This window comes from Suillus subalutaceus (genome assembly GCF_016647625.1).
Source record: "Suillus subalutaceus strain FC151 chromosome Unknown DFJ58scaffold_102, whole genome shotgun sequence".
NCBI classification, from domain to species: Eukaryota; Fungi; Basidiomycota; class Agaricomycetes; order Boletales; family Suillaceae; genus Suillus; species Suillus subalutaceus.
In genome coordinates this window covers 4,472-15,212 of record NW_024540351.1, presented here as the reverse complement: position 1 = coordinate 15,212, position 10,741 = coordinate 4,472, and the positions used below count along the sequence as shown (strand labels likewise).

At 47.2% G+C, this 10,741-nt stretch overlaps 5 protein-coding genes across 5 annotated transcripts; 2 read left to right on the top strand and 3 right to left on the bottom strand.

The window, feature by feature from the left end:
• Positions 1-957: 957 nt before the first annotated feature.
• DFJ58DRAFT_731230 (uncharacterized protein) lies at positions 958-4,168 on the bottom strand (the record flags this gene model as incomplete). Its single annotated transcript, XM_041386013.1, has 11 exons — positions 958-1,724; positions 1,778-1,852; positions 1,908-2,097; positions 2,151-2,347; positions 2,402-2,414; positions 2,508-2,728; positions 2,790-2,844; positions 2,893-2,940; positions 2,991-3,553; positions 3,611-3,869; positions 3,950-4,168. The coding sequence occupies 11 exons, from the start codon at positions 4,166-4,168 to the stop codon at positions 958-960; spliced, it is 2,607 nt and encodes an 868-aa protein (XP_041240675.1).
• A 725-nt stretch (positions 4,169-4,893) lies between these two features.
• On the top strand, positions 4,894-5,151 carry DFJ58DRAFT_617349 (uncharacterized protein; the record flags this gene model as incomplete). The annotated part of the gene is made up of 2 exons (XM_041380987.1): positions 4,894-4,995; positions 5,065-5,151. Coding segments are annotated over 2 exons (189 nt in total), but the record flags the coding sequence as incomplete, so codon positions are not given.
• A 675-nt stretch (positions 5,152-5,826) lies between these two features.
• DFJ58DRAFT_664845 (uncharacterized protein) lies at positions 5,827-6,738 on the bottom strand (the record flags this gene model as incomplete). The annotated part of the gene is made up of 3 exons (XM_041382467.1): positions 5,827-6,234; positions 6,272-6,459; positions 6,513-6,738. 3 exons carry the CDS (start codon positions 6,736-6,738, stop codon positions 5,827-5,829), a joined length of 822 nt encoding a protein of 273 aa, XP_041240673.1.
• Positions 6,739-7,248: 510 nt separating this feature from the next.
• DFJ58DRAFT_731228 (uncharacterized protein) lies at positions 7,249-8,489 on the bottom strand (the record flags this gene model as incomplete). Its single annotated transcript, XM_041386012.1, has 6 exons — positions 7,249-7,507; positions 7,566-7,782; positions 7,829-8,043; positions 8,099-8,186; positions 8,225-8,275; positions 8,330-8,489. 6 exons carry the CDS (start codon positions 8,487-8,489, stop codon positions 7,249-7,251), a joined length of 990 nt encoding a protein of 329 aa, XP_041240672.1.
• A 1,195-nt stretch (positions 8,490-9,684) lies between these two features.
• Positions 9,685-10,329, top strand: DFJ58DRAFT_802753 (uncharacterized protein; the record flags this gene model as incomplete). The annotated part of the gene is made up of 2 exons (XM_041390940.1): positions 9,685-9,917; positions 9,983-10,329. Coding segments are annotated over exons 1-2 (223 nt in total), but the record flags the coding sequence as incomplete, so codon positions are not given.
• Positions 10,330-10,741: the final 412 nt, after the last annotated feature.

The window sequence follows — 10,741 nt, the reverse complement described above, 5'->3', positions numbered from 1 at the left end:
CCTGCTGTGTACCTACCTGCACGCCATCCTCGTCTTTTTCAGCACCCTGTGCTGCCACCATCTTCCTAGTTCCTGCCCTGTACCTACCTGTACGCCATCCTCATCTTTTTCAGCACCCTGTGCTGCCACCATCTTCCTAGTTCCTGCCCTGGACCCACCTGCCCACCATCCTCGTCTTTTTCAGCACCCTGCGCTGCCACCATCTTCCTAGTTCCTGCCCTGTACCTACCTGCATGCCATCCTCATCTTTTTCAGCACCCTGCGCTGCCACCATCTTCCTAGTTCCTGCCCTGGACCCACCTGCATGCCATCCTCGTCTTTTTCAGCACACTGTGCTCCTGCCATCTTCCTGGTTCGTGTCTTATACCTACCTGCACACCACCCTTCTCATTCTCGCCACCCTTAGATCATGCTGTCCATCATGCCGTGCGGGACAGGGACTTCCAGGCTGAAAGGCCTTGTGCATAGAAAATTATATCACCATTGCTTGCTCTTAAATCTTCGTCTCCCCAGTGTCAGCTTAGTACTGCAAGATGGTCGAGACAACATGGTGTAGTGGACATTTGCAAGTTCGAGTAGCCTACTGGAGTTGCTGTTATCATACACTTGTATAGTTTCACGAAGTCAATAGCATCAAGTGAAGCATCTTCCCTCCCTATCACATGCCTGAACAATGTTTGATTTCTGGAAGACAAAATGTAAGAGTCAGAACATAGAACCAAACATCTAGAAGTGAAAGATTCGAAAATTTTGTGGAGTAGAGGAGTCGAGTCTAGTAGAAGGTTCAAAGGGTCAGAATGAAGTACCAAATTTGTGGAGTCATGAGAAGTGAAAGATTCGAAAATTTTGTGGAGTAGAGGAGTCGAGTCTAGTAGAAGGTTCAAAGGGTCAGAATGAAGTACCAAAAATGTTGAAATTGATGAAGTCGTGTGGAGTAGAGGAGTCGAGTCTAGTAGATCATGGTGCAATCATAGACATCGTTGTTTCATCTTGATGTGTAGATCCAAAGATTTCGCCTAACCTATCCAACATAGCATCACAGTCCAGGAGAGCACTATTAGTGTCAGAATCATTGCTGAAGTGAGGAGAGGGTGTGGAGAAGCAAGTATCACGAGACACATGAGGTGCGGGAGTGGCGTTGGAAGTAGTGTCAGACAGCTGACAAGAGGGTGCGCCAGAGGGTGCGCCAGAGGGTGTGTGAGAGGGTGCGCCAGAGGGTGCGCCAGAGGGTGCTGGAGTGGCGTTGGAAGCATGACAAGAGGGTGCGCCAGAGGGTGCGGAGGACTGGCCACGAGCCTCATGCTTGTCATTGTCTTCTTCCTCAGCGTCATTCTCCTTATCACTGTCTTCGACAGTAGCTGCACTCTTATACTTCTTGCGGCCGCACAAGCTAGAATCCATGGCTGTGGGCTTCTTTCGTTTCTTACCCTTGTCAGATCGAGTCCGTCGTCTATGGTCGTCGATCTCGCCATGGTCGAGTTTATCATTGTGCTCCTGGAGAACTTTCTCGAATTCCTTGTCCGTTAAAGTCTTCCAGTGCGTCGCACCCGACTTCCACCTCCGGAAGAGCCTGTCGAGCTCTGGGAGGGCGCTAGACACTTGGCTAAGGTTGGCGAATGGAATATTGTCAGGCCACCCCTCTATCATGACTTGGTAGCGTTGGATAATGTTCCGGAAATAAAGTGCCCATTGCATGTTGGCGTCAGGGTTGCCAGTGATCTGACCTGTATAGCAGTAAATTAGTTATACATCATACAGAATGGGAGGAGGGACTTACGAAGAGTACTGTTGATAATATTGCGGATGGCTGCGCGTGCTTGAGACACACGCTCTTGGTGATTTTGTGCAGCACCTGGTTTTGTTGTAAATAAGTTAGAGTTCTACCGAAAAAAAGCAGCAACTCGCACCTTTCACACCTTGAACCGCAAAGCCTTCCATCTTACCAAGTAGATCTTGATTGTCGACGCCCATCACAGATGGCATGAAGTCCTGAACGCCTTCAGTCGCAAAGGCTATGCTTCGAAGGGGAAGATCAGTCGACCCGCGCGTGGTATAGAATATGCTTTCTGCGCCTGTACGACATTGCAGACTTTTAAGCTATTTTAAACACATGTATGAGCCAAAGAAAATTCAGAGGGGGGGACACAAACCTCAATTTCGACAGCCTTGAGTGTTTGAGTGATATCGTTGACCTTCGATTTGGTGGAGGTGCACACACCAGTAGCCTTTGTTAATGACCAGTCGGCATACTCTTTAAGTAGATCTGCCCGCTCGTCCTTTGAAAGGTTGTGGTACTCATCCTTATGCTCATGAACGAGCTGTTGAAGTGCACCTTTGCCTTGGTTGCCTGTAGGAGATACGTCAGGTGCAATACACAGTGAGAAGGAAAAACAAAACTTACGATTTTCGCTGGCCTAGTTTTTTTTCCAGCAGAACGCATTCCATGCGTTCAGCTTGGAGCGCTTAGAACGCAGGATCCCTTGGCCAATGTACAGTTCATTCTGCACACGGCGAATGCTTTTATGGTGAGCTGAAGCGATAGTCTTCGTGGCCTCGTCGATCTGGCCCCAAGCCTCATCAAGGGCGATTTTGAACTGACGAGACTTGGTGCGTTGGTTGGCTGTGAGTAGAGCATGGGCCTCTTTGCTTATGACAACCTTTGGATGGATGCGAGGTTGCTGCATGCGGCGCCTGGCGCTGCTCTTGTGGGTGGAGGGAGATACCATGTCTATGAAAAGAGAGAGAAAGCAAGTTAGCGTCGGTACACAAAGTTCAGAGACGTTAAAAACATTTGTGCTTAGACATAATGCCACGGTGAAAAACTGCAAGATAATTATTCACGATCTACAAGATGATAAACAATCCAAAGAGGTAAAGCGCACATAAAAATACTAGAATGCCAAGACACTTCAGAATGACGGATAGCACAGAAGATTTGCGCTAGCAAATTATTAGCTTGACAGGTGTGCAGCTGCAATCAAATTACAAACCTTCACAATTTCAGGGCTGAACGGCACCCCTTGAAGGTCTGCAAGAAGGGCGTTTGCCAAGATAGAGGCTTGCTCATAGCTCAGATCCCACTTCTGGGACCTGAGAACCAACTCCCAACGACTGCTTTGCACAGTTCCAACAAGCACACGGAGCTTGGGCAAGAGCTCATCTCCCAGTTTGAACCGATCAAGAGCAGCATCGGTATTAGGACCGATACTAATGAGCGGAGGACTAAAGTTTATCGCATTGTAACCGAATTCAGGCCGAACCAAAAAGATTGGGCCAGGGACTCTATCAGCAACAAAGACTTCAGCAGCTCGGCGCCAGCGAATCTGTGAACGTGGAGTTAACATGTCTTTTGCAACACTTGCCCCCAGTTGGATTCCTTCAGAAATTGCTGCAGATGCCGGTTTCTTTGGATCTGCAGCAGGAACGGATGAGGTTTGCAGATTCTTCTCGAAGGTTTTTGGTGCTTGTGCAGAGCATGCAATGCGAGCCCCAGTAGCCACGATAGGCCCTGGGAGGTGCTGTGGTCCATTTGTACTGATATGAGTAGCAGGGACTTCACGGATTTGTTAGCGATGTGTTGTGAAAAAAGGGAGAGTTCAGTTTGACTTACAAGACTGAGGTGGTTTGATATTTTCAATGGCACAGCGCTTAGCAAAACGTTGGAGATGCGGTATCGCAAACTCTTGAGCGAATGCTTGTACAAGCACCACGACATCTCCTCCAATCTGTTGAGGAACTTCTTGCAGCTCGCATGGCGTGATATACAGGTCAAGAGGAATTTTCTCGGGTGACATAGTCGGTCCTACTCCAGAACCTGCACATCGAACAAGCAGAGATATACCACCGTCGAGATGGTCCTGCATAGCAATCTAAAGAGTGTCAGATTTAGCTATAAAAAACGAAGAAATTTGCTTGCTGCATCAAAGATGTCTTGGAGCGTTGCTTCCACAAGTTCTTTGGGAGATAGCGCTCTCCCTGACTCCAGTTCTTGACCATTAGAGTGAAAGGCTATGTAGGAGGGATGAAGGCCACAAAGTGTCTTGGTATGATAATGCGTGCCATCAATGTGAGCGTCGTGCCTAAGTAGTGCCCTGGCAGCAGCCTGGCGTTGATTGTTGCTGAAGCCTTGTGCAAACGTCGAGCAATGTAGCGCAGCGAGTCCAGACATTGTGAAATAGTGTGAACCCTGTGTTTCAGTTTGAGACTGCATGGTCATTGAAGACAATATGAGAGTAGTTGTAGAGGTAGCGAGTATTCGCTGTACTTGAACATAAATGGGCTAAAGCATTAGATAACACAAAGTGCAAAAGTCAAATTCTGCCATGGGCTCTACCTTGATATTTGCCAGTGGCCAATTCTTTTGTGAATGTAATGTAAGAGTGTTGACCAGGATCAATCCATTTGAGTTGGATGAGAGTATTTGAAGAGCTTGTAGCATCGGAAATGGATGATCTAAGGTTGTGTGAGGCTACTACTACTAGTAAGCATGCAATCAGATGTGTGATTGACTCGGACAAGATGCAGCGCAGTGCTGCCGATTTGAGATGTTAGATCAAATAAACTTGAATTTCATGCAACAAGCCGTTCATGATTTCAGATTCAAGTACTGTGATATCATAAAGCTGTTTCCTAACTCCTAGTTCAATTGTTGCGATCAAGTACTTCAAGTTGAGTCGACTTTCATTGTGAATCATTGCATCAATCACGTTTCCAATCAGTACTTCAACATCATTCTGCTCAACCACATCTTGGCGAAGTTCAAGAAAGATCAGAAATCAACCTCCCATATATCACTGCCGATGCATTTGGTCCCAAGCACATCAACATATATAGGCTTGGACGTGTGCAGCTGGAGAATCTCGTGGAACCTCTTATCAAGCGTACCGTTGACCCACAACAACGCAGACGGAAATCAACCTCTCATATATCACTGCTGATGCATCTGGTCCCAAGCACATCAACATAAGGCTTGGACGTGTGCACCTGGAGAATCTTGTGGAACCTCTTATCGAGCTTACCGTCGACAGTCCCAAGCACATCAACATAAGGCTTGGACGTGTGCAGCTGGAGAATCTTGTGGAACCTCTTCTCAAGCGTACCATAGACCTGTGTGACAAGGCTCTTTCTGATGCTGGTGTGAAGGCCAGTGAATGGATGCTGCAGCAGATGAGAATTCTCAAAACCTATGATGCATTGGAATAAGTTTAATAACACAAAATGACACAAGTAAACTAGTCAGTGATCGAATGAAAAAGTCGGCCATATCCTCTACCACTGTGCTGTGCTCCTCACAATCAATCGCTTCTATGTCAGTATAGTCAGATGTGATAATTGCATCAATGTCGTCAACATTCTGCAGTGCACCTATGAAAGAAATTAAATCGGCACAGAAAGTATGCGAGGAGGCCTACCTGAATTTGTATGAACGTCAGGAGATGTTGAAGGATGCGAGGCGGGAGGGATGTTGGGAGTCGATAAAGGATACTGCATGCGGACACCAATGCCCCTGATGCCCGATAATCCAGCCAGGTGCTCAATACGATCTAAGCAATAGCAATGGACGGCATTGGCACTGCAGCTCTGCAGCCAGTCTTGGGTCCGACAGAAGCAAGTCATTGATGACGGCAGAGGTTTGGAGTTCCTCAGTGTGAATTGCAGTGCATAAGCGGCGAACTTCAACGTTAAGTCGCTTGACTTCTTCATGAGCGCGGGGAGTTAGGGCGACAGCCTGCATGTTATACCGATTTATCACATTTCGGATAGCCTCGGAACACCGTTGTAAAGCCTTGCTGATCTGCTGACGTAGTTTGTAGCCTAAGATTTTAATTAGCAGAGAGAATCTATATGGGTACTAATGCAGAACTCACCTGTCCCTGACAACAAAAGTTTGGAAAGCTCAAATAAATGCATGACTACGAGGCGCTCCAGCTCGTCAAGTGCAGCACGATACTTGCCTATACGTGCCTCCATTTTGAATTCATTGTATTCTGGGCCACCTACCTCCCATCGTGCTTCCACAGTGAGCTGAATTTCGACATGTGCCACTAGCGCTTCTGCGTGCTGTAACTTCGCATATGATGAATCGACTCGGATCCGAGCTTGTGTGAGCGCTTCATTAATCTTCTGCAAGCTGCTAGCTGCAATCCCTGTAAGGGAATTATTAGCAGCTTCACGTGCTGCATGCCAATCAGTTCTGAGATTGTTAATGTCAGACATATCTACATATAAAAACAACTTACCTTCATTCAGTTAGTTCATCAAGTGCTTCAACATAATGGATACAAAGCTGGTCTCTTGCAGGTGGCTCTTTCAAGCTATGTAGATAAGCACGTTCTTGCTCGAAGTAGCGCAGGAAGTCATCATCGGTAATGTTCAGCTCCGATTTGATAGCGGATAGCTCAACAGTAAGGGTCTCAATTGATTTTAGGGCCTCGCGGTAGTGATTCCACAAAAAGTTGCCTGAGGTACATTAACGTCATCATTCATTTATACACAGTTAGACAAGAACTTACTAAGGTTAGCATATTTGTCGTCATTCCAAAATGCGAAGTGTTGCTCAATCGTCTGATGCCGGTGGAATGTGCTTGCATGTCGGGTGCCACGTGCGAGAGCATTAGATGCAGAAAATACATGTTCACAGCCCTCTCCTTTGCTGTGTCCAGTTCCTGTAATGTACATTGGATGCCAATCAAGTTGACACATGCGATTGTGAGCGTGCCCATGGAATGCCCCAACCATAAGACGAAACCCAAGCTCTCGCGCTTGTGGCCCTAGAGCGCTGGTACCTAATGTCTTGGTAAAGGCACAGCCTATATCATATGCACATGCACCGTTCTTGCCGTAGACTGTAAGCAGTTTGTCAATGATGGCAAGTGGGTATTTTGCCCTAATATATTAGATGAAACTTAACTGATGAGCAAACACAAACTCACAATTCTCCGCTTCGGATCATATCACAAGCAATAAGCACGAACCAATGACAACATGCTGCAATGAAGATTCCCGATTCATCGAACACCGAGAACATCTTCTTGCGAGTTTCCGGACCTGCATTTTTCCACCGATCAGGCACAACTGAATGGGGCAGGGTTGGTCTCAGCTGCTGTATTCTCAACATCGTTGTCTTCCGCCTATACGGCTGATGAGAACATAATTGTGCAATAAGTCGACACTCACTGCCCATGCTCTCAATTTGCCGCTGAATTCGTCCACAGACTCTGCATCAACCCAAAAGTCAGAGCGAGCCTTTCAAGAATCAAGTTGTGCATTCGTCCCGTATGTCATGGAATCCCATCTCTTCAGGCTGTTGTTGCCGTCAATTGATACGAGCCACTCAAATTCCAGATTAGGCTCATCCTCGAGCTTGTAAAAGCATGCAGGACAGGAGTTTAGAAGGCGCCAATTTGGAGTATCACGTTTCAGGGCCATGTGAAGGCGTTGGTCCACACAATGGAGAATTTCCAAATAGACGTTGAAGGCGGAAGATAGTTGTGCGGTGAGGTAAGGCCTATAAGAGATCTGTCAAGTCAAATCTCGTTATAATTTATGTAAATGCCCAAACAAACAGAGTGCTTACACCATGAAGAAAGCAGAGAGCTTTGCACTGTGCTTGAAAACCAAATGAAGGGCACACAGGATGTGTTTGTTGGTAAGCAGCAAGGGTACGGAGAGATATAGCAACAGTTGGATACACCGGTGCACATCCAATGTAGCCGTGATAAATTAAAGTCTCGTTAGGATACATATGGAAGGGTTGTGATTGAAGCGAAGAGCACTTTCGACCTGTTTAAATTAGTACTGACAAGAAGAACGCAGTCAATATACGTACTAAAGATATCGATAAGTTCAATTTCACTCAGTGAAACACGCTGAGTATCATCAGAGGGTGATGCTGCAGGTATCCCATTGCAGTTGGGCATGCCATCCCCCAAGTCGCGGTGGCGATAGTCTAAATAGGCCTCTACCAGGCAGCCCATTTGAATGCTCCAGTGGTTCGTTTCATTTTCGATGCGATCAGTACAAGTGCGTGGGTCTACATAGCGGCTCCATATCCATGTGTGTTTGAGATAGCGCAGGTAGTGAAAAAAAAAGCACTCACCATCCACTGATCCCAGCGATTTCATGGGCAAGTCCCTCGAATGCCTCAAATTCACCTCCAGCATGGCTCATGTCTAACCCTTCCTCACCTGGGGGGCTGTGTACAGTTGTGGCTCGACATCCATACCATGGTCAACGATCATGTTCTCGACCATCTCGCGGTCCTCAGATGACATCTCTATGGGAAAAATTGGTATGGCGGTCATAGAAAGTAAGAAAAAATACTACATACCTTGAACTAGAGCCAGACAACTCATTGCAGCTGCCTCGCGGCGCTGAGATTGCTTGCCAGCTGTCAACACATGTGACTGGCGATGCCGCCCTCTGAAGCTGTGTGAGATGATAGATTTAGAAAGGCCTTTCAGCCTGGAAGTCCCCGTCCCACGCGGCATGATGGACAGCATGATCTAAGGGTGGCGAGAATGAGAAGGGTGGGGTGCAGGTAGGTATAAGACACGAACTAGGAAGATGGTGGTAGCACAGGGTGCTGAAAAAGACGAGGATGGCGTGCAGGTGGGTACAGGGCAGGAACTAGGAAGATGGTGGCAGCGCAGGGTGCTGAAAAAGACGAGGATGGCGGGCAGGTGGGTCCAGGGCAGGAACTAGGAAGATGGTGGCAGCACAGGGTGCTGAAAAAGATGAAGATGGCGTACAGGTAGGTACAGGGCAGGAACTAGGAAGATGGTGGCAGCGCAGGGTGGCGGGAATGAGGAGGATGGTGCGCAGGTGGGTACAGAGCAGGTCTAGTAGGATGGCAGGAGCGCAGGTACCTTGAGGGGACAGTGCAGTGCCTAGGACACTAGCCAGATGCCTGGATTGTTGGCTGTAACTGCCCAGTGACGTCGACGGTGTAGGGTAAGAGCAGAAAGGGCGTGGGAAGCCGCCGTTGATCAAAGTTCAGGTAAATCGGGGAGGTCGCGGGAAGTGCTGTATACGTGGGGAGGGCAGGGGGCGGTCCTTACCCTTTTGAGCGGGTAGGTAGTAGTAGCTGTAAGGTAAAAAGGTATTTGGGGCGATATTTAACGCTGGTGTTGGAGGTTTACTGTAACCAAGCCTAATTAAGCTTGCCGGTACGCGTAAGCACCAAGCTTAATAAGGCTTACTTATTGGGAAGACCAGGTGGCGCAGTCAACTTTGACTCTCCGCAGCTCTCGATCTGTTGACATTGAGTCATCGAACTGGAAGCTTGAAGTTGTGCCAAGGTCTGAAAAATAATGAATACAGCAATATATTATTAAGTATTGTGATTCATCTAATTGTTGTGATTGTACTGGTGATATGGTCCTGAATAAGGTTGACTGTGTGCAACATCATACATCTGTACCTCACCACCAACTCAAAAATCTGCTCTGCTACCAGCTACTGGTGCAAAGAGAGGAATAGGTGGAGGCTGAAGCTGAAGCCCAGTAAAAATCAACAAGAAAGAGGTAGATACGTGTCAATATATATTGAAGAAAATAAAGCCTATAGATCTTATCATCATGTTTTGAGGTCTTTCGAAAAAACAGCACTTTTTGAGATGAGAAAAGATAGAAGTCGAAAGGAAATTGAGATCTTTAGATAGGTCAAAATGGTTTGATTTGGCCCGATTTGGCCCGGAAAATGATATCAATACAGATCTAATGCTATTGAATGAATTGTAGATGGGTATCACTGTGAATTGCTGGTATTAGGCAGGTATTATAATAGTGGGGTCGCTCCTCCCACCATCCCGCCATCCCAACACCAATGCTATCATGCACACATCCACCAGGATCCTGCCGCTAGTCATGGTGCTCATTCTTGCTGCCCTTGCTTTGGAGCGTCAAAGAAGAGCTGACCTGTAGTAGTAGAAGAACCAGTTAGTACAGTGGCCTATAGAACCAGTAGCCATGACGACACTCACCTGTGCTGTGGCCTTTTGTTTGTATTCCTGGTGTACTGCATTAGCGCGGGAGGTTCTCCCCGATGTAGCACATACCTCCTTGATACTGGTAGACAGATTGTTCCAGTAGAGTGCGAATGCAGCCGGTTCACGCTGGTGACCAAGTATCGAGACATCTAAAACTTACAGTGGATTTTTTATCTAGCGAGCGCAGTTGAAGTCAGTGCCAAATTGATGCAATGTGAGGTGCACATTTGACTCACCTCTATGTTGGCCGTTTCCTTAGCGTTTCCTTTGTCGGCACTACATAGCGGCGATAGCGCTGGTGCTGATCCACATTCAGACGGCAGGTGCCACAGAACGTCTGAGCCGCAGGGTGAGTCTGGTCGCCTCATTACCTGCCAGTGACTTATTCAATAAAATAGTACGAAAAATATGGCACTTACCTCATTCTCTTGATCACGAGATTCAATACAGGGAATCTCGGAACTGATGGAGAGTGGTGAAGGTGAGTCTGGGAGGCCACTCGTAGTACTGCCAGTCCACTTTTCTTTTGGTGCTGGTATTGGTTGAACTTCGACATCAGGAGATACAGCTCATTTCAGAGGATTAGAGGGGGAGGTGGCCAATGTATCTGGGATCTTGATGGAGGACTCGTGGGTTTCAGGTGTTGTGTCGATGTCATCAGGAGCGCACCAGCAATAAGTCCAGTAGACGGGATTGTCATTCATGACAATCCATGAAACAAGTCCAGCTCACTACTAGGTCAATCAGGGGAGG